At 34.2% G+C, this 23305-nt stretch overlaps 1 protein-coding gene across 1 annotated transcript; it reads left to right on the plus strand.

Annotated features, from left to right (window-relative positions):
• Positions 1-5637: 5637 nt before the first annotated feature.
• LOC136229018 (myosin-binding protein 3-like) lies at positions 5638-10380 on the plus strand. The gene is made up of 4 exons (XM_066017560.1): positions 5638-5795; positions 5898-6574; positions 7052-8101; positions 9795-10380. The coding sequence occupies exons 2-3, from the start codon at positions 5932-5934 to the stop codon at positions 8098-8100; spliced, it is 1692 nt and encodes a 563-aa protein (XP_065873632.1). The 5' UTR covers positions 5638-5795; positions 5898-5931; the 3' UTR covers position 8101; positions 9795-10380.
• The last annotated feature ends 12925 nt before the right edge of the window (positions 10381-23305 follow it).

Genomic DNA, 23305 nt, shown 5'->3' on the forward strand with positions numbered 1-23305 from the left:
GGGGGAAATACAAACCATCCCTGCCCTATGGGGATCTCAAACGGGGATTCCCCGTCCCCAACGGGTCGGGTCTCCAACGGGGATGGGGAATCCCCAACCAATTGATAACCCTAATCATATATGGCATATTATAGACTTTATATTACTCATTCCGACATCATATAAATAAAACAAACAACAAAAAGAGTTATAAAATCGGTAATCAATACTTTAAAAAAAGCAGTAATCAATGACGCAAGTGACAAAATCACTAATCAAGTGTAGAATTAGTCAATTAGGACTACTACGTCTCGGACAAGCCACACTACTTAGGGAGTGCTTTCACCGTATCCAAGATCTGCACAATAAAAATTCAACAATTCAGTCACTTGTAACCAGCAAAATTCACACTGCAATTTCAAATCTCATATCCAAACAGGCCATGGATATCAAACAAGAGACTATCAATTTCAGTTTCAAGGTTTCCTACCAAACAATATGAAACATATACGCTCAGATTCATTATACAATTGTAATAATAAGTAGCCTGAAAGTAGATCTTTACAATCCAATGAAAAATATTCACATACAATGCTTTACAACTAAATTGGTTGTAATATTGCAACCAATTTTAATTCGATTTCAAATTTTGGTTGATAATTACTGTTTTTCTTGTAGTGGTGAGTTTTAGAATCTAACCGAGTAATCAAATCAATTATAAATAGGTATAATAATGAAAACATCTATCTTAAAATAGGAAATTCATTTTCTAAAAATGAAATACTAGTTTGAGTTTTCTATTTGCATATAACATGTACACTTCTTATGAATCCATTATTTTTGGTTCATGTGATGTTCAAAGCAAATTAATGTGGTCTCAATGATTAATTCAAATAAAATAAAATCAACTAACTTTTTTTTTTGTTTGACTAAAAAAATGAACTAACTTATTCTACATGGTTTGTCTATTTGTTAATTTTTTTTATTGCTGTTTTCACACGTGAATTATTTAATGTGTCAAAATTTATTCTAAGTTGGATCATTTAATGGAACAGTCAATTTGTCATCTAAAATGTTTGAATTTCAATAATTTTGATACGTAAATATACCAATATTATCAAATAATACTGATTTTAGGGTAATTTGACGAGTCAGTATCGGTGGAATAACATTAGTTGGCCTATCCTTTACGATATTGTTTGCTGGTGGTTTAGCGGTGACGGAACATAAGAATTTTTAACTCCACATTTATAAACTGTCTAAACGAAGTCTCATTTATTTCATCTCAAGCAGTTGAGTTTCAAACTACTAACGCTTCCCATGCTAACTGTATTACAGAGGCTGTTCACGATATTATATCGTGGAAGCTGCTAGAGTGTGGTTGGATGATGGAGTCAAAAAAGAAAATTCGGGGTTTGCCTCTACATGTGGGTTGATTCGACATGCCAAGGGATCTTGGTTAGGTGGTTTTGCGTATAATTGGGACATTTGCTTTGTTGTCCTTGCATACGGAACTTTGGAGTGTCTACTATAGTTTAGATTTAGCGTGGAAAAAAGGTCTTCATAAAATCAGATTGTTGTTGAAGTTTACTCTCTTATGCTAATCAGCCTGTCATATAATTACTGTTGGTTGATTGAGGGTGCTGATGTTGTTGAACCATTGTTGTTTTGTTAATGACTATAAAAACTCTTTTCTTAAATCATCACGAATGTATTATACTGCTTACAGGTTTTTTTTGTACAAAAAAAAATATCAGAAAACAAAAACAAATATTTTAAATATTATGGAAAAGCGAGCAGTATTTTTAAAATACTAATATTTTTTTAGGCATGTTTAAATTTTACATTATTTTGATCTTTAAAATAAAGGAGATAAGGACAGTTGAACAGTAGGCATTATTTGGAGAAAGGAAATAGTAATAAATTAGTTATGATTTGTCCCATTATAGAAAAATAGGAAGTGAAGTGTGTTACTTTCAGAATTATTTTATAAGTAGTTGGGCAGTTTGCTTTAAAGTGGATCCATCCCATCCAAGAATAGCCCCTACTTCCTAACCATAAACCATCTTTTTCTTATAAAAATATCTAACTAAATTATGCAAATACAAATATTAATAAACCTTATCAACATCTACTCCACTCAAACTAAGCTATTATTTAATAAAATTAAAAATTAAATGATAAAAAAATAAATATTAAATTTTAAGTGATGAATATTATAAATTATTAAATGATGTAATTTTTTATAAGAAATATAACTATTTGATAAGTACTAAAAGATATAATGTTTAACTTAAAATTTTAAGTTAAATATTTTAGCCTATCAAAATAAGTGGATTTTAATTTAATTGACTAATTTAAATGGTAGAAAAATAACGCTTATTAAACACATTTAAATTAAATAAATACTTAATGTTTTAATTTAAGTGATAAAATGAGTTATCAAACAAGTCTAAATTCATTTAAATTTATTCGGAAGCCTATTATAATTGTTCCTTAGTCGGTCTTCACAATTTTATTAGATAGTCCTTTCATACTTGTTGTAATTTCCTTTTAAGTTAGCTAATGAGTATTTGTTTCAGCTTTTCAGAACAACTTTTAACATTTCGCATAAAATATAACGTTTAGTTAGGTTTATAAAATAATTTTTAGTTTTTTTTATAGAAATAGTAATGTTTTGAAGTTTTTCATGTAAAATTTATTTTACATGAACACCTTTCTATATATTTAATTGTGACAAAACTATCATTCTTTATATATATATATATATATAAACTATGAAACTATCATTCTTATTAACACATTTCTTTTTTAACGTTATTTCTCTCTCTGTAATATTATTACCGAAAGAAAGAACAATGTTTTCTTTCGTTTAATAAATTATTTTAATTTTTTGGTAGTTATTTACTTTTTTTTTTTATTAATTTGTGTATTATATTTTATGTTCTTATAACCTATTTGTCAATTAAATTAAGACAAAACCATATTAGACATTTTAAATATTAACAATAATAATTTTTATTACAATTTTATCAAACACTAAGAATTAACAACCTTATAACAAACTGCTAACATCAATAATAAATAGCTAACAAGAGTAATAGCTATCGATTAAGAGCTGAACCACACAAATCCTTAATTTCAATCATTTTATTCATCACTTTATTTATTTGAGTTTGAGCATTTTATTTCTTCGATTAATCTTATTCTTTCGATAAAATTAATGGGAAACACTTAACTTTTTCGATTGGTTTAGCTTTCCATAATCCTCTAATTAAAAATAATTTTAAAAAAATCATATAAAACCCTTAACACATGCTAATCTCAAATGAAAAGGGAGAAACAAAATTATATAGGTTTAATACATCACTCTCTTAACTTGTCCAAAAAAAACTTAATTGCTCTGAATTTTCAAAGTGTTCTGATAGTCTATTATTTTGTTTAAAATGTCCTGATAGTCATATCTATTCTCTTATTCAAACACTCACTTTTTTTTATATTGTGGGTTTGTCAGTTTTTGGGCCATGGGTGCTCATCCCGTCCAAGTTCTGTCTCGTCCCAATTTCTATAAAAAAAAATGTCCTGATAGTCATATCAATTTGTTAAAACATGATCAATTAATCACTCGATTGTAAAAAAAAGCTACATGCGGAATTGTTTTGCAAACACATTGGAATGTTATTATATAATTCAGAGAATAGTTAAAACATATTAATAAAAAGATATTACTTGTTCAACTGTAAAACTTGTACTCTCTAATATTATTAGAACATCATAATCTGACCTTTGTCGTTTTACTTTTCCAAAGTTCCATATACAACTTATTTTTTTACAATTAAGTGATTAATTGATTACATTTTAAATAAGTTGAATCACCTTTTGATTAGACCAGTTTATGACAAATGATCTATTAAGCCAAGTATATATTAGACGACTAATATATCGTCACACTAATTTTGACATACTCATTGACTGACTAAGTGAATTTGTCTCGTTACCATTAGATTTAGGAGGTATGAATTTAAACTCTATGATGATTTTAATTTCCATCATTTGGTCACTCACTGTTAGATCTAAACTTATTAAAATATTATGGTGAAAATTAAAATCATCATAGGGTTTAAATTCATACGTCCTAGATGTAAGGGTGAAAACCCATTATATCATCATACTAGCTACAATGTGCAATTAATGGATTTATGATTTTTTTAAGAAATAATAGATTTATGATTAAACTATAAAAAACACTTTTTTGTCACACATGTGGGTATAATTTTCGCCAACTCAAAATCAAAATTATTGATGATGAGATACTGAGTATTTTGATTTTTTTTAATCTATTTTGATTTTATTCTACACATGGGTAACTCCAACAAACATAGCTTATTCTTATTGAAAATGCTCTACTTCCCTGCCTCGTAATTCCCTTTAATAATTTCTTGAGTTTTTATTAATCATCTATGTTTTTTTATTACATTAATCATCTATGACAGCATTTACACATCTTAAAAAAATAACAATATATTTATTTTAAAAAATTTCAAGAGCTATAAATATGTAGAATTTCAATTTATATTTCACTCTGCATTTGCAAAGTGCAATAAGTTTTTTTTTTTTATAGAAACTGAGACAATACAATAGTAATGATTCTGGAATCCCAACTAGGTTAGCATCTCAAGAGCACGCGCTGAAAACCCGATATTATTAAAAAAAAATGTAACAAGGAAAACGGAAAACAAAGTAAAAAATAAAAAAACAATAAAAAGCAAAAAACAAACAAACAAATAAATCAGCGAAATCTAAAGTGACCAATATTACAGATATCATAAAAAAGCAGTGAGTGACAGAATTGCGAAGCTGATTGCCACCATGTAAAATCGGACTAAAGCAACAGCAACCCGATTACCTTTTCTGTAAATGTCATATAAAAATAATCTTACTATTTGTGAGTTAAAAGAAATTTCATCCGAACTTCATACATAGTATAATGGCAGCAGTAATATTGATAAATTTGATTTTTTTTTTTTTTTTTTTTGAAGCAAACCATTTTTAGACCATTTTAATAAAGTAATTTCTTAAGTCATGAATTATGTTATTTCTATTGTAATTACATTATCATTTATTATACAAAAAAAAAAAGCTCAAATATTTTGTTGAGTTTAGATTCATTCCATTTTTAAATCTATTTTGAAAAATGCAAAAAAAAAAAAAAATCTTTTGAAACAATTAATATACAACTTGGAAATAAAATTTTTATAATTTTTTTTTTTTAGGAAAACACAAAATAAATCTTTAATCCCTCATTTTAAATTTCAAGCATCAGTTGGGAGAAAAAAAGAAAAAAGAAAAAGAAAACATTGTGGGACAGTGTCAAGATCAATGGAGAAGAAAACAACTAATGGCTATTGATCCTGATCCTACAGCCGAATACGGCGCGTTTGTTAGAAATATTTGGCAGCTTTCACAGTGAACTTTTTCTGAGCCGTGTGTGATCTAAACTAGCTTCTTTGTCGCTCGCGCTGACTTGGCTTCCAAATCTTTGCTGTTAACTCTTAACGTGTCCACCCCCCAAAAATACCACTACATCATTTCATTACGTTTCTTGCTTGATCCGCTCGTGATTCTCATCTCAATTGCGCATCTTTTTTCCAGGTTGTTCTTCCTTTCTCAGCTTGCTTTCACTACTCTGATCTTTCTGTTTCTTTGACTTTTTCTACTTTCTGTTTGGTTCCTTCTTCTTATGCTTTACATTTCAGCTATTCTGTCTGTTTTTCACCACTCTTCAGTTTCTGCTTTTTTCTTATTTCGATTCTATGGTGAAATAGACTTCTCTACTCTTGCGTTACTCTTCCAGTTACAAATTTCGTACAATTTTGTTATCACTCAATGGTTTAATTTCAGTTCTTACTGTACTGCAGGATTCGATTCCCGGTTTTTGTTTTAGAGGAGGATATGGCTTCGAGGAACTGGACTCTTAGTGCTATTGTAACGGCTTTTATTGACCTTGCTATTGCTTATACCCTGCTATGTGGATCCGCTTTTGCATTTATATTTTCACAGTTGTTGAGTTTTTTTGGAATTAATCTGCCATGTCCTTGTACTGGGTTTTTTTGGTACCAAAACAATGATTTATGCTGGCATAAACTGCTAGTTGATTGGCCAATAAGAAAGATTGTAGCTGTTGAGGAGTTGATCAAGAGTAGATTCCCTTATGATTTTGTTATGTTTGAGCATAAATCTTGCAATTCGCATATGGAAGGGCATGGAAAGAGGAAATTTGCAAATGGGATCACTGAATTGGAGGAAGAAGCATGTTCTACATCACTTTCAGGCCCAACAGCTTGTGAATCTGTTGATAGAGAGAGTGGGTGTGAAGCTAAGGGTAAGAAGATTATAAACCAGAAGAGTAAGTCCGGGATTCGGCGGCGCAGGAGAGCTGTTCTCGGATATGGGAAAGTCCCCCCTTCTTTGTCTTCTAATAGCTCAGATTCTGTTGGTGTAAGCGTTCTTCATCCTTTTTATGATGGCAGTGGAATAAAAAGCAGATTCAGTGAAAGTATGGATGCTGAGAGTGGGAAAGAAGATGGTTTTTCTGGTGAGTGAAATAATTGCTAAACTTCTATGCTTTTTGTTTATTACTTCTTCAGCTATATGTTTGTCATATTGAATAAGAGTTTGCTCTTGATGAGTTCTGCTATGTGTTTGTATCGTGTCATATGTATTTCAATTCTATGGCTTCTCTTTTTATCTCTATCAATTATATGCTTGTCATGTTGACCATGTTTTCGATGATTTCTACTATATGTTTGTGATTAACATCTGTGTTTTCAGTTTTATGTAATTTGGAATTATATTCAGAAGAATGAAATCTTTCTATTTTCTTCTTCTGCAACTTGAATCCTTTATTTCATGTTTATCAAAATTTGCACCAAAATACAGTCTGATCATTGATAGGGCTGCTTTAGGTAATCGAAATGCTCCAAACAGATCTGGCATTGTTTGGAAGTCAATGGATACTATAGAAAGCATAAAGACACTAATATAGACTCATTATCTGTTGAAAATTTTGCAGGTAATCCTGGAGATACGCTGGCTAGTGGTGGCAATGATGCAAATGCGATCCAAGTGTTGGAACGAGCACTTGAAGAAGAAAAAGCTGCACGTGCAGTGCTTTACCAGGAGTTGGAGAAAGAGAGGGCTGCTGCTGCAAGTGCAGCAGATGAAGCCATGGCCATGATGTTGCGGTTGCAAGAAGATAAGGCATCAATTCAAATGGAAGCACGGCAGTACCACAGAGTGATTGAAGAAAAGTTTAATTATGATGAAGAAGAGATGAAAATTCTGAAAGAGATCCTTGTTAGGAGGGAGAAGGAGATTCATTTTCTGGAGAAGGAAGTTGAAGCTTATGAGGAGATGAACTTTTCAGGAAATGAGCAGGTGGAAGGTGATTTAAGCTATAAGCTAAAAAACAAAGAATGGAGGCCTTCACGTTCCATTGATTCAACTGTGAATCCAATACTGATGCCTTTCCAAATTGATAACACTAAGGAGTCTGCTTGTGGCTCAGCCTCTTCACAAGGTTTGATGCATAAAAAATTTAGTACAGAAGGAAAAGAGAAAATAGAAAAGGACATAAGCATAATATCACCTAAACTTAAGGCACCCCCAACCTGTAGCATTGATGAAGATTTGCAGAAAGATGGGGAAGATGGAAATCAAGAAGGCTGCAACATATGCAGTTCCATGCTTGACACAGAATCAACTGTTTACGATGTTCATGTTATTGATGATAAAACTGTTCTCTCTAAGGCAGATCACCAAAAAGAAAATGGAAGATTCAGTACTGCTGAATTTTCAAGTGATTGTCCAAATATGGGCACTGATTTTTCAACTGCAGTTGATGGTGAAAGGTTGAAAATTGACAATGAAGTAGAATGGCTTAAAGAAAGGCTGAGAGTAGTGCAAGAGGAAAAGGAGAAGCTCGCTTTCTCCGCAGAGCACAGTGAAAGGGTAAATGCAGAATTGAAACATGTAGAGGACATAGTAAGCCAGGTTCGAGAAGTTCATGTAAAAAACCCTTTGCGGCTAGCTTCTTTACTTGCATCATCTTCTAACTTCTAAGGTGTGTTCTATAGTTTCATTTTATCAAATATTAGTTTTTTCCCTTTTTTCTCATTTTATCATATCCTTAATCCTTATTGTCTGATTTTTTCTTATTTGCCAAGGTTACTGACATAAGATATACAAGTCATTTCAGGAGTAAAAGGTTTGAACTTTACTAGAGGTATCAAGTTAAGAAGAGGTGAACAAAGCAAGATGCTATTTTAAAAGCTAAAAGTTGATGTTTGAAATGGCTGTTACTTATTACAATCTAATTTCTATCCCACTGCCACTCCGTCATAGCAACCTTAGCAAACTTGGCATTTTCCACCTTGTAGATCTAGGTGTCAAAACGGGTTCTCGAGTCACAATGGTGTTATATGATCTGTACATTTCATGTGATTATATATGATGTAAATGCAACAAAAATAATAATCGTGTCAAACGGGTCGTATTAGGTGGATTATTTCAGTAAACCGTGTTGGTTGACAGCCCTATGTAGAGAATTTAATTGAAAAGTTCTATTCCAAGGGGACATAAAAGCAGAGTACATATCTAACCTACTGAAAAAACCATCAAAGTAGCACAAAAAAACCACATGGAAGGCGATGTACTCTAACTTTGAGACAAAGAAAGAAAGTGGACCTTCAAGAGCTGTGAAGCCTACTAGATGGATAGACCAGAACCAAAATGGACCTGAAATGCTACAAGTACTAGCAGTATAAGTTATAGACTAAAGAGAAGGCCTTTTTACTATATATCCCACTAGCTAAAGAGATGAACTTAACCCATTTGACTTGAGTTGGGAAGAGGAAGATACATAACCCATATAAGTGCCAGTTTATGCCTTCTTAGAAGTATAACAAAGTAACAAACTCGCTAAGAAGATATGTTACTGAAATTGAGTAACAAGCCTCTTCATAGGAAGTTCTAAGATTAGATATATAACCCAAGAGCATTCTTGAAGCTTTAATTAGAAGAAAGACTAATCCTAGCATGTTTAGCATTTCCAGAAGTACTTGCATTTTTATGTTAATCATAATTGTATGTGTTAACAAGTGCTTTTACAATCCTAGCATTCAGTTTTCATTTTTTCCTCTCTTTTTTCTGTGTTAAGATGGATTAATAGAAAACGCAAGAAAAGGTTGAAGATTAATAGGTTCTTTTGTTTGAAAATGAAAGTTATACATTTTGGAACTAAAGGTTGCATACGCGCATTTAGATTATGTAAAGTCTAGATTGATGGGCAGGGACGGATCTAGGGGGTTGGAGGGCGTTTGAGCAAAAACTTTCAATTAAACATATGTAAAACATTGGAGTACCCTCTGTCAGTGAATATTGTATCCCTCACTGATGGTTAGATATTAATTGCAGTATGTAACAAGTGATGTTAGTATGAAATGGAAAATGAGTTGACAATAATAATGCAGACCTAGAATTGAGAGAGCTTATCTGATGCAATTGGCAGTCTGCAATTAAAATAGTGGATCACTGTTACTTTTCAATATATTTGACTACTCTCTGCAAAATTTACCAGTTTCTGAAGCCTTTGTACAAAAAACTCTGTAAACTACAAGGACACTTTAATTCCCTCAGTTGTTATTTTTTCTTCTTACTTTTATCCTTCAAGGAATCTTTCTGCAGCAATATTATTGTGAAGTTTCCATCATCTCTCTCTCTCTCTCTGATGACAACTGAATTTCCTGGAGTTTCAGGTGAGCATGAAGAAAAGACAGCATGGGAAGACATTGCAAGTAATTAAACAATGTACAAGAATCAGCAGAACCGAGAAGAAAATGCCTCTTTTTTTATTTAGGTTTGCTTCCTGTATCTTGTTGATAGAGGACTAATATCTGTACATATTAATCTGTAAATCCACTTTAGCCTACTTCACCAAATCTACCTTTGTAGTGTTTGATGTTGGGTTAAAAGTTTCTATGGTCCCTAAAGTAGGGGCATTGTGCATCCATTTCCACTGAAGTATTTTTTAATTAATTGCCATGTGTCACCATATGACGACATGTGTTAGACATACGGTGAGGTCTTGACGTGGCACCAATGACAATTTTTCGATGGTCTAGGTCGTTGGATCCATTTAGAGTGATTTTATAGATACAAATTTATTAATTTAGTGACTTTATTGAATCAAAAGATACTTTAGTGATCACCCATGTACATAATCACTACTTTAATGACCATAGGAACTTTTTAACCATTTTTTTTTATGGGTTGTAAGGTAATGAATAAAAGCTATTTGTAAGTTGTATTTGTAATAAAAAGTGGTCCTGGATTTTATAGTGAGTGGCCTGGAGTGCCAAATTGGATTGTCTTTGCTAATATGCTTTATATATTTCACGTGATTACAAAAAATATAAATACAATAAAAATGATAATCATGTCAAACAGGTCATGTCAAGTGTGTAAATTGCACCAATAGTCACTCTAAATTTGTGACCAATTTAAAAAAGTTACTTAACTTTATTTTGTTTGCTTTTTATTTCGATAAAGTCTTTACAACCAATTCAGATATAAAAAAAATTGAATGGAATAATGATGTGATAACTAATTCGGAAAAAACTCTACTATATATATATTAATATTAATATGTTAGTCACGTACCAATCATGTATATATTAAGTAAATAATATATATATATATAATTGTTTTTATATCATCTATGGTCATGTTATACCTATAATGTCAGTATTTTGATCTTTATTTAATGGTTGGATGGATGTTTTGAAGGATGTAATTAACCGCACTTTTTGAGCTTGTATTTTCTGCTGCTTCCAGTTTGGACAGTGACAGGGTGCTAGTAAACAATGCAAATATATAAGTTTGAAGTTTTTTTTTTTTTTTTTTTTGGTAGAAAATATAAGTTTGAAGTTAAATATGCATTTCTTGATAGAATATTCTTTTTATTTATTTATAGAACTTCACAAATAAATAAATAAATAAATAATTAAAGGAAGAATAGGTAACAGTTACATCAGAGGAGTTGGGAAATCAGTCCACGATAAATTAAGGGATAAAATAAAAATGCTCTTATCATGGTAACACACTTTTCAAGTTATGTTTAATCATTATTGTTAGATTATATATTAATAAGCTTGGGATATGAATTGAATTAGGAATTTAAACATGCAATCATAAGAAAAATAAAAAGAAAAATAAAGATTTTCATTTTTTGACCTTTTTTTTTATATATATAATCATGGATGAATAAGGTGGAGCATATAATTCATTATTAATCCATAAATTGCTAGGATAGTAAAAAAAACCATTAGTAGTATTCACGTGCTTGAAAATTCTTTTTATGATTATGGTCTTTTTCCTCTTCCTTTATCATCATTGCCATCAAATTCCAAAATTCTTTGTGCAAATTAATAAGTAAACAACACATGGTTACAGAGGTTTTAAAATATAGTAATCATTTTAATAAAACCCACTTAAAAGTGTAAGTTTTTATTTTGTATTTTAATTAGAAAAATCAAACTAAATAAGATTCTAAACTCTTAGAGAGAAACATTTATTTTTACTTTTAAAATAAACTAATTACAATTTGACTTGAAATTTTTGATGTAACATTGTTAATGATTATGGAATTCTTTAGAAGGATGAGATACCAATCATAATTCTCAGTTTATTCATTAGTTATATCCATGTGCTTGACAATTTTTTTTTTTTTTTTTTTTGAGGATTGCTTGACAATTCTTTTAATTGTACTAGATGCGCGGATAAATTAAATTTTTATACTATTTAAAGTATATAATTTTAAGTAAAATAAATAATTAAAATTAAGATAAAATAAATTTAAAGTATAATAGCGATGAAAATAAAATATTACAAAATTAAATTTTATCTCCATACATTTTTATTAAAAATATATCAACTGGAAATTAATAAATATTAATAATATTTATAAGATATTCTACAAATAATTTTATTGATAGAATGAGAAACATTCTGTTTGATCAATTTTATCGTTTTTCACATGAAACATGTCATTAACTATTATATATGACAAACTGAGATATTGTTTAATTACCTATAAGATTTTTTTTATTTATTAAAGATTGGTTAGCGAGGAAGGGTAAGCGGCGAACATCCCAGCTATGCTGGCACCCCCACCACAAACTCAAAAAAGCCCCAAACCAAATTTATTAAAAGAGTAAATAAATGTCATAATACAAAAAGAATAAAGGATAAAATGAAGCCAAAGAATTAGGAAAAGTGATAAACGCAACGTCCTACACGATCATGAAAAAAGACCGATCCACAAAAATCCGAGACAATATCCCACCAAGTCGATGTTGTTGCCGTCCGTCCATAATTTGCAAGCGAGTCCGCAACATGATTACCTTCACAAAAAATATGAGACACCATAAAAGCCACCAAATCAATCTGATTTAAACAATTAAACCATTTTTGTCTAAGCAACCAAGGAACTGAACAAGATTTAGATTTGAACATCTGCACAACATACATTGAGTCGCTTTCAAGCCAAATTTTCCGCCAACATTTGTTGATAGCCATGTCAATGGCGTAAAGAGCAGCAGATAGTTCAACAAGATAAGCAAAGGAACTTTCAATCGGAAAGGCAAACGCACCAAGGCACAGGCCAATATGCGAGCGATAAATACCTCCGCAACCCGCAGGACCAGGAGCACCCGTACAGACGCATCAGTATTGATCTTAATATTTTCAGCGTTTATTAAATTTAAATGGGTTTAAAAACTACTATAATTCTTCAACCATTTAAATAAGTTAAAATTACTTATTCTTTGTAAATTAAAATTTTCAAACTTAAAATTTTAAATTACACTATATTAATCAAAGTGTTTTTTTTATGAGCAAAATTATAATTCGCAAAATTCAACCAACATAACAAATAAAAGACCAACAAAACAAAATATGACTTTATTAGAAACACAAATCCCCCAAAAAATGTTACCGATAAGACTAGCTTTATTCTAATATTATATTTATTAAAAGCAGACTTTAAAAGAAATTTGAGAAGCAAGGGTTAGAAAATAAGATCGACAACCAGTGACGGATCTAGAATTTATAAAAAGGAACACTTCAATGCTGTGGCGAAATCAGGATTCAGAATAATCCGGGCTCAAATATTCAACAAGTTTTGTAATGTAAAACATGATGAAAAAAATTAATAATGTTAGAGTTTTTTTTTTTTTTTTTGCTGTCTGTGTGGCAAATTCACTCTAATCCACATACTAGTTAATTAGTTGTAAAAAATGATGGGAAGGAATTTTTGTTTTGAAGGCTAAGCAAGATAATTGATTTAAAACTTGGGTAAATTGCACCTATGGCCATTGAATTATTTTTAACCGCATAATCATTGAATTTTAAAACTTAATATAAAAGTTGTTTAATTTTCACTTTCTAACATATGTGGCCACTCAACGCTTCAAAACGACTGTTGACGGTCTCAAATTAAAAAATTCCAAGAGTTAATGATACTCAAAGAAACTTTAATTCTTGAAATTTTTCATTTTGATGTTATTTAGGTGTTCTTTGATTAGGATAGAAAGTGAAATCTTAGAAAGAGAAAGCTCCAAAAAATGGTGATTTTGAAAAATAAATAATGTGGTTTCATGTTAAATGTCCTTCTAAACAACTTTAATTTTTGAATATTTTCATTTTGAGGTCGTTAATAATCATTTTGAGAAGTTAGTTAAAGTTCAGTGGACACAAGTGTTAAAAAGTGTAAAGTTGAATGAATTTTATATTAAATTTTGATGTTTGATAGTCATACCGTTAAAAAAAATAAAGTTCAGTGGTCATAGATGTAATTTACCATTTAAAACTTTTTTATTATTTCAAACATCGCAGTTTAGGTTCATTAAACCAAAACGGCGTTGTTTCATCTTAGCTTTTTAGAAAACAAAATTACGAAAAGACCCTTCTTCAACCTTGACCTAATATACAGAGCAGATTCCTTGCTCCCACACCAGAATAAATACATGGGCTGAGAAAACTTCTACCACCATTTTCCGACGGCCATCTGGGGCTCCAGCCCCGGCAAACCCCGACCTTGTTCCGCCACTGTTATAAGTGTTAGCTAAATCGAATTTTATTTTGGTGCTTTTACCCTAAAAAATAAAACTCATACAAAGGTCTACTGAAGTTTTTCGGTGATTAGTGGGTACTCGAATCCTCGCTTGCACCAATCTAGATTTGTCCATACCGACATCTAAGGAACCAATCACAAACTAAAGGACCATTAGTTTAAGGAAGTTGAGAGAGCGGCATTCGACTGCGAATTTATCCTTCTAGGTCAATGTCTATCCTTTAAGATGATGAGGCAGCTAGTAAGCATCCTAGCCTATGAGAGTTTGGATTTGGTCCATCACCAACAAGCATTAAAAATCATAAGTTAGTTTTTAAAAGGACAAATGACTTAATTAGGTTAAACTATAATTAAGGTTAAGATCCACTTTTAGCCTTAGTTAAAGGGATTTTACCCATGATTAGATTAAAACTCACCCTAGAAAGGTAGATAATGGAGTTCATATTAATAAAAGAGATTAAAATTTAGAAGAAACTGTAATGATGATTGCCGAATGGACTTCATTGGTGACTTGAAACTTTTATTGGATGAAATTTTGCACAAACAATAACTTATAACAACAACAACAATTACAACAACAAACACAAGTGATTATTGAAGAGAAGAACCAACAAACTAATATAAAGAGGGGAAGAATTAAGTCTAAGCTGGTGTGTCTTCAAATGGCTCTCAAGGTCTCCTTTTATAATGAGAAGTCAAATACACTCTCCAAAACCAAGTATTCTTATGTCACCCTACCCTTTAATCTTCCAAATTAAGCTTTAAAGAGGGTGGCACCAAACTTTGACAACTTAGGAGTTGAAAATGTGTGAAAGTGAGAAATGAATCTTAGGCTTTAACAAATACATCAATTTGTGACAACATTTTGATCTTGTTAGAGTTTGAATTTGGAACTTATTATTATTAGTAATTTGTTCCCCCATCTCTTAGCTTTCCACCATATTTTGAATCGCCTCAATCTAAATTCGTATGAGAGAGTTATGATTAAAATACAAAAACATGTTAAATTTGTCAACAATGTGAACAAAGGACTATGCAATTTATGCAGGCACCTCGGTAAGGTGCTTACACACCTCAGCAAGGTGCATGGACTTAAGTAAATAAAACTCACTTAAGTTCCACCTCGGTAAGGTTGGGATGTACCTCGGTAAGGTGTAGGGACCTGGGTGAAAAATCTTCATTAACTTTTCATCTCGACTAGGTTGTGATGCACATCGACGAGATGAGTTGTTTCCTTTTCCATAATGGTTCCATTTCACCTCCGAGTCCTCATATTAAGCCACGACTATGGTTATTTGTGACGAAACCTTGTGAAAATGTCTAAAAACACACGAAATAACTTAGATGCATAAAATGTTGAAAGTATACAAAAACTATCATTATAACTTATTAAAATGGTACGAAACAAATAGTAATTAAGTACGAAAATGCTATAAATTATGACAAGAATAGTGTCGCTTCTAACTGTTATTTGGACCAAGATAATCCTTTGCACTAGTGCTTTTTTAACATGGGTTTGAGTTGGGGGAACGTTTTGGTCTATCGTGTAGTTAGCTCCTGAGACAAGGCTTCACTTTGATAATTTTCCTCCATGGCGTATATTTCAATGTCAATGCTGAGATGCCAAATTTAGATTACGGTCTTTTGAAACCGATCTACCCAAACCGATCTACCCAATTTTTTTTGTTTTTCTTTTTTGAAATTTTATTTTACTTCTTTGGTTTAATTGAGTATATAAGATTTGCAAAAAATTATCATTAGACCCTAATCTTTTATTTTTTGGTTCATTAAGCCTCAATATTTTATTTAGATACATTAAGTTTCTGATCTTTTTTTTTGTCACACAAAGCTCTTGATGACAAAAAATAATAATTTTGAACATAAAACTCAGTTAGCAGAGTGTTATTCATTGTACATGCATTCGAAATTTGTATTGAAATTTGAATTTTTACGTTTTATCCGGTTAAATTGCTTGTTTTCGGATTTATCTTCGATAAAGAAAATGCAAATCTTAAGTCTTACGTTTTACCTGCTTGTTTTGGGACATCCGAAGGATGAAAGTCAGTTGCTGCAACTTTTCCCCTTTTTTCATTATTTGAAAGCAGTTTTGGATGTATAAGTGACTATAGGAAAACTGTAAAACTTTAATTCAAACTCTAAAAAATATTTTTTTTTTATAATTTCAAATATAATAGTAATAGAGGGATGTCGCTAGAGAGAGAAGGTCTCCCTTCTCTCTAGATCCATCTCTTCTTCAACAACCACCACCTCCTCTGTTTTTTGTTTCTTCTTCTCCTTCACCCCTCCTAAACCGTCGACTCTCCTCTTTGTTGGTCCCTTATAACGTAACAAGTTAGTTCCAAGGGGGGATAGGAACTATTTTAAAATTTAAGTACGTTAAGGCTGACTTCTTTTTCCTTTAAAAGGATTACACAGCGCGCTGAGTCAATAAGACACTAGCTTAGTCAACTGGTGACTAAGTCAGCTTCTTTCGTTGAGTCAGGAGATAACACTTTGAGTCTATTCCTGAACTCAGATACTCAATACACACAACTCAGCTTGACCTCTTTACTTGGTCAGTTTTGTTTAAGCAAGCAATATATATATTAAGGAGTTTAAGGCTAGAAAGATATTACTCAGCAGATTTATCCAGGTTCGGCCTCCAAGCCTACGTCCTGTCCCTGGAACACGTTCCGAGATTTCGAATTCTCTACTGAGCTCTTTAACGGTAGAGCATCAAACCTTTTACAATCTTAGAAGCTGAGTATAACAAGAGTACCTTCCTCTATACCTCTACTCACTCCTAATCTCACGCTGAGTACTATAACCGAGTACTCAGCCTCTCCTTTTTAATCTCTAGAAATGATAAAGATTTGTCCTAAACAACAATTGCTAAGACACCTTAAATGATTGAATAATCACTCTAGACTTTTACACGAAAGATATGAAATTTGGTGTAAGAATTTGCTTTGTTTTTTCTTGCAGAACTTTGAGTAGAATTTTGGTCAGCGTAATGGCTTGATCAAGTTCTGTGTAGAATGAAGCAACTGAAGGGCTCTATTTATAGAGACGTCTGAGAGATCGGTCATTTCGAATTTTGAAATAACCGTTGGAGGGAAACGACTTCCTGTCATTGTCACTCAGTCTTGCTCAGAGCTCTCGACCAATCAGATTTGAGTATCTTCTGTCCTCGGTCAGTGTTGAGCAGCTTTTAGTCAGCTCGGCAGATTGTCTCTCCATTTATGGTAAGGTCAACTAGACAGCATTCTGTGTCTCCTGAACTTTACCCAAAGTGGAAACACTTTGTCTGGAAGTTGTTCTTGCTCAGCTGCTGTCTTGTATTCTTTGTCGATTCAACTCAGCAGCTTCGTCCCGAAGTTGTTCAACGAAGGTCTTCTAGATCCTTCTTCCGCTGAGCTGCGTTTTGTACATAACGACAGCGTTTTGACATACGCGTGTCGAGTTGTCTTGATCTGTTTGACTTGGGCCTTGACTTCCGTATGGGCCTTGGGCTTTTTATTCTTTATGTCTTATAAACAATTTTAACTCAACATTGAACAAACACATTAGTATAATAAATCAAAGCATTTAAACTTAGTGTGTTTAGAATATATTTAATTTTACTTAAATAATTTTGTCAAATCAAAATCATGTGGAAGGGTGTTTCAACAAACTCCCCCATTTTGATGTTGGCAAAACTATTCAGCGAGGAACTCAGTGTTGAGCTCCCCCATGATAGTTGACCTATTATTGCTTAGCAAACTCCCCCGTCAGGGTTGAGCTACTGACTTAGTTTTAACTCTAAACATTCTAAGGTTTAATCGAGTAGGTCTAAGGTCAGTTTTCAGATATAGGTCAGCTCATGGAACATATTCTATTTTACTCAGTATTAAGCGGAAGGTTTATCATTCAGAGAGCGCTAAGTAAGTATTTTGTTCAATGGTTTTTATGAGACAATGTTTTGTACATATACAGGACAATGTCAAACATTTGATCAGCATGGGATACAATCAACAAGTATTATAGACAGTAAACACAGTTGATTTAGTTGAAGATACATAATAACATAATAACATAATACTCAGCATCATATGAAATAACTCAAGTTAGGATAAAGGATGCAAGTATTGTATTAAAGTGAAGTAGTCAGCATACATAAAGAACATATAGACTAGACACTAAGTTAAACAAAGCTGAGCTAGCCTATTTCTACTTTTTTTTCTTTTGCTTAGACTGACTGCTTCTAGGAGCCTCCTGCTGAGTTCTTGCTTGTTCTTTCTCCCCCGTTTTGTCAGCATCGAGAGGAGCAGGAATTCTAAAAGAGTCGGTTAAGACAGCGGCGGTTAGCACAGCGGACAGCTCCTTAAGTTTGTCGGCACTTTCATTAATGCCGTCAAAGACAATAACGCCTTCATTCAAGAGCTCTTTTGGAATGCCGATTTCAGCAGTGCTGAGTAAGCTCAGTATGTAAGCTTGAGACTTACCTCCCCAAGTAATTGATCTGTCAGGGCAGCAAAGACTTGATGAAAGGTCTTCAGCAGTGCTGAGTCATAGTATTGGCGCTGGATATTATTGTGACGCACATGTGTGAAGGTCCTTTGGGTAGTGACCAGAATCTCATTCTTCTTCATCTGGTCAGTGTCCATCTCTTGTTTATTTAAGTTCAGCAGACGAACTGCTTCGCTTATTTGCTCCACCGAGCATTGAGAGTAGGAAGCCAGCTGATTGTTGGTCTTGATTTGCTCAGTGTGAAGCTGGGCAAAGAGCATCTTAACTTCATCAGAAGTGGCATACTGAGTATTCGCAACTGACAAGGTCTGGAATTGGCCTTGAAAAGTGTTAAGATGGTGAACAGTTGTCAGCTGGAGCTCAGCCAGCTTGGTTATAGAGTCCTGCTTGGGCTGATGGGATTGAATTGAAATCACATCACTTAGCAGATCCTTCAGTCCTTTAACCTCATTTTAAGAGTTGAGTGACCTGGGATAGCTGAGTTGATGTATTGTTACTAGACCCAGCAGTAGGTTCAGCAGATTGATGAATGTCCTTAATTAATGACTGCACCGAGTTGATGAGTTTTCTACCAGACTCGGTGGCATGCAGATAGTTGAGGGATTCATCATCATGTTGCCTAGTTTCCTCAGTATGACCAGTTTGTGGAGGAGTCAGAGTTATGATAGGGTCAGTGACTGGAAGTGTGTTTTCAATCTGCACTTGATGTTCTGGAAGAGTTGATTGATCGGCAGTAGTGATGGTTGGTGAAGTAGTAATTCTAATGCTGTCAGTGCTGACTGGGGCAGGAATATTCTGAGTCAGCACAGTGCTTGGAGCAACAGCATTGACGAGAACTAGCTCGATTTGGCTCGTTGAGTTTGCGGAAGCATTCAAGTCGGCTTGTTCCTTTGGTGAAGAAACAGAGGCTTGCTTTTCAAGAGAAGCTTGTTGAGAAGAAGGTGTTTGCTTACAGAAAAACTTAAGCTTAAGAGAAGAAGGATCTGTAGTCGGCTTTTGAATAGGAAGGTCAATGACAGATTTCTGACTTGCCTTAACTAATCTTCTTCTGCGAGGAGGAGTGTCAGCTTGGATAGACTCTCCTGAGTGAGAAGGAGAAGTCTCTTCTTGATCAGCATTGGGCTGATTGGTTTGTACTTGTACTTTATCTGCAGCCAACTCAGTGTTAGTTGGGTCAGCAGTTTCCTCTTCACTAGTTGTCTCCTCAGCGTCATCCTGACCGCTTTCTTCTTCTTCTTCTTCCTTATCATCCTGACCTGAGTTATCTAATTCTTCTTCCACCTGAGTGATGAAGTGATCATCCAGTTCCACATCATCTTCTTGATGCTCAGCTTCAGTTCCTTGACACTGAGTGTAGTGAGAATCACTAGGAACGATGATGTCAGTGGGGATAGCACCAATTGGGGTCAGCTCAGAAGACTTCGGCTTCTTTTGAGGTTGCTCATCAGCATCTGTTCTTTCCTCTATTTCAGGCTTATCTTGCCTGCCTCTCTTCTCGGCTGACTTAGGTCTCTCCTGACCTTTTTGAGCAGCTGACTTAGGTCTCTCTTGACCTTTCTCAGCAGCTGACTTAGGCTTCTTGGCCTGAGGCTCAGCCTTCTTTGAAGGAGTCCCAACAACTTTCCTCTTTCGGGCAGCTGGAGCCTTTGTCCTTTTGCCCTTCTTTGGGACAGTTGTCTCCTCATCAGCCTCATCAGTATTTTTGCCTTTCTTAATTGGCTGATTGAACTTTAAAGCCCTCAGCGAAGCAGCGGTTATCTCAGATCCTCTAACCTTAGTTTCCTCAGATAGATCAATTTGATGATCTAAGAGGATTCTGGTGATGAGCGAGCCCAGCCTGAGAGTTCCAGTGCTCCTTTGGAAACCAACAATCAAGAATACTGACATGTTGATCGGCTTGTATGTCAGCATATGCCATATGAAGCATTGCTCAAAATTCGTTGCTGAGGTGGTGCAGTTGATCTTGGGATAAATGTAATTGGTCAGCAGATAGTGTGCCATCTTTTGGTGCTGGCCCATTGATGAACTTGAGATTTCTCCAGAATGGCCAGCGGGCTTGCAGAAGTTGGTATTGTACCCAGTTCCTTCATGATCCCCAGACCGCCTCAATTTTGTTCCCTCATTCTTTAACTTCGGCAAGTTAGCAAGATAGGTAGGGTTTATAAAAATGGTCTTTTCCTTTACCACAGTTACCAGATAGTCCTGGTTATCATCAGCAACTCGGAGATTGTGGTAGAACTCCCTTACTAGGTCAGGGTAGGTGTGATCTCTAATGGAGAACAGCTCGGTCCAGCCATTCTTCGATATCCATTCGCAGAAGGGTTGCTCAGTTTCTACGAAGGCTTATGAGACCCATCTAGAGAAGTCAATCTTCCATTCTCTAACGTTGTCGAATACCTTGGTATAGGTTCTGATTTTGGTCGGTTTTCCCTTAGAGGAGGTGGCTTGGCCAGCTTTGCCTTTGCTCGGCGTAGTGACCTTTGTAGTTTCAGGCGAAGTAGCTTGCCTGGAAGGTTCATCGGAACTGGTCTTAGGGTGACCGGCACCGGAGATGTTAACGGAAACCTTAGTCATAGTTTCAGAAAAAGATTGGGAAGCTTTGAGAGTTTTTAGAGAGAGAATGCTTTGCCAGAGAGTTCGGTAAGTGTAAAGAGATAACAATGGGGATTTGCCCATTATTTATAGCGGTGATAAGTGGATCTTATCGAATCCATGTGTCAGTTTTGACTTGGGATTGTGAACCGATAATAATCCTGGCTTTTATGACACATTCGGCGCATACGTCATCCTAGGTGGCTATTCGCGTGCTCTAGCATTAAATTGCAATGGATCTTATACTCAGCGTTTAGAATACTAAGCGTTTTATATTCTGAGTGGTCAGTTTTATACATACGGATGATTTCTCAGTTTTATACTACTCGGTGCCAATGTTTGCTCAGTATGTGATATTCATTCATTTAACATTAAACACTCAGTATACATTTATTCACCCAGCAAACAATAGATCATTCAACATGTTAATTCACTCAGCATGATTTTATATTAAGAGCTGGAATTTACTGAAGAGGATTAAACATACCAATGGCTTCTCTCAGTATGCTGAACTGTTCACGAGCCAGTGGCTTTGTGAAGATATCCGCAAGCTGCTCATCCGTTGGGACGTAGGTCAGCTTTATCTCACCCTTGAGTACGTGGTCTCTAATGAAGTGATGTCTTATGCTGACATGCTTCATCCTGCTGTGTTGAATTGGGTTCTTGGACAGATCAATTGCACTTTTGTTGTCACATTTGACCTCAATTGTCTTTGTTTGAACACCATAGTCTTCAAGCTGTTGCTTAATCCATAAGACTTGAGCAACACAGTGTCCAGCAGCAATGTACTCAGCTTCAGTGGTGGACAAGGCTACTGATGCCTGCTTCTTGCTGAACCAGGATACAAGACAGCTTCCTAAGAAATGACATCCTCCAGAGGTGCTTTTCCATTCTAGCTTGTCTCGCCCATAGTCAGCGTCAGTGTATCCAATGAGTGTAAAACCATGAGTGTTGGGATACCATAAACCTGCGTTCACTGAGCTTTGCAAATATCTAAGGATTCTTTTTACAGCTATGTAATGAGATTCCTTAGGGTTAGATTGATATCTAACACAGTAGCATACTGAGAACTGAATGTCCGGTCTACTTGCTGTTAAGTAAAGTAGAGAGCCTATCATACCTCGATACAATTTGCTGTCTACCGACTTACCATTCTCGTCAGCGCAGAGGATAGTGTCAGTGCCCATAGGAGTGGATATTGGCTTGCAATTTTCAAGATCATATTTCTTCAATATCTCCTTGGCATATTTAGCTTGACTGATGAAGATGCCATTTTTTCCTTGTTTGATTTGAAGTCCAAGGAAGAAGTTGAGTTCTCCCATCATTGACATTTCAAACTCAGTTTGCATTTGCTTGCTAAATTCCTTGCACATTGACTCATTAGTAGCACCGAAAATAATATCATCAACATATATTTGAGCCAGCAGGGTATCTTTACCCTTTCTCTTAATGAATAAGGTTGTATCAGCTTTGCCTCTGACATAGTTTCTAGTCAGCAGGAAACTGATCAGCCTCTCATACCAAGCACGTGGTGCTTGTTTGAGGCCGTACAGAGCCTTTTTGAGTTTATAAACGTGGTTTGGGAACTTAGGATCCTCAAACCCTGGAGGTTGATTAACATAAACTTCCTCATTTATAACTCCATTAAGGAATGCACTCTTAACATCCATTTGAAATAGTTTAAAGTTCATATAACTTGCATAAGCGCATAAAATTCTAATAGCCTCTAGCCTTGCCACTGGGGCAAAGGTCTCACCGTAGTCAATACCTTCTTGCTGACTGTAGCCCTGAGCTACAAGCCTTGCCTTGTTCCTGACTACATTTCCTTACTCATCCAGCTTGTTGCGGAAGACCCATCTTGTTCCAATGGTCTTCTGACTCCTTGGATGAGGCACTAACTCCCATACATCGTTTCTTCTGAATTGGTCAAGTTCCTCTTGCATTGCGCTCATCCAGAATTCGTCTTCCTCAGCATCAGCGAAGTTCTTAGGTTCCTGAACTGAGACGAAGGCTACGTTGCTGAGGTATCTCCTG

Source organism: Euphorbia lathyris, chromosome 5, assembly GCF_963576675.1.
Source record: "Euphorbia lathyris chromosome 5, ddEupLath1.1, whole genome shotgun sequence".
Classification (NCBI taxonomy): domain Eukaryota; kingdom Viridiplantae; phylum Streptophyta; class Magnoliopsida; order Malpighiales; family Euphorbiaceae; genus Euphorbia; species Euphorbia lathyris.

Coding starts and splice junctions, on each gene's coding strand:
- LOC136229018 (XM_066017560.1), top strand. CDS start 5,932: ATGGCTTCGAGGAACTGGACTCTTAGTGCTATTGTAACGGCTTTTATT. Junction 6,575..7,051: donor GAAAGAAGATGGTTTTTCTG/GTGAGTGAAATA, acceptor AAAATTTTGCAG/GTAATCCTGGAGATACGCTG.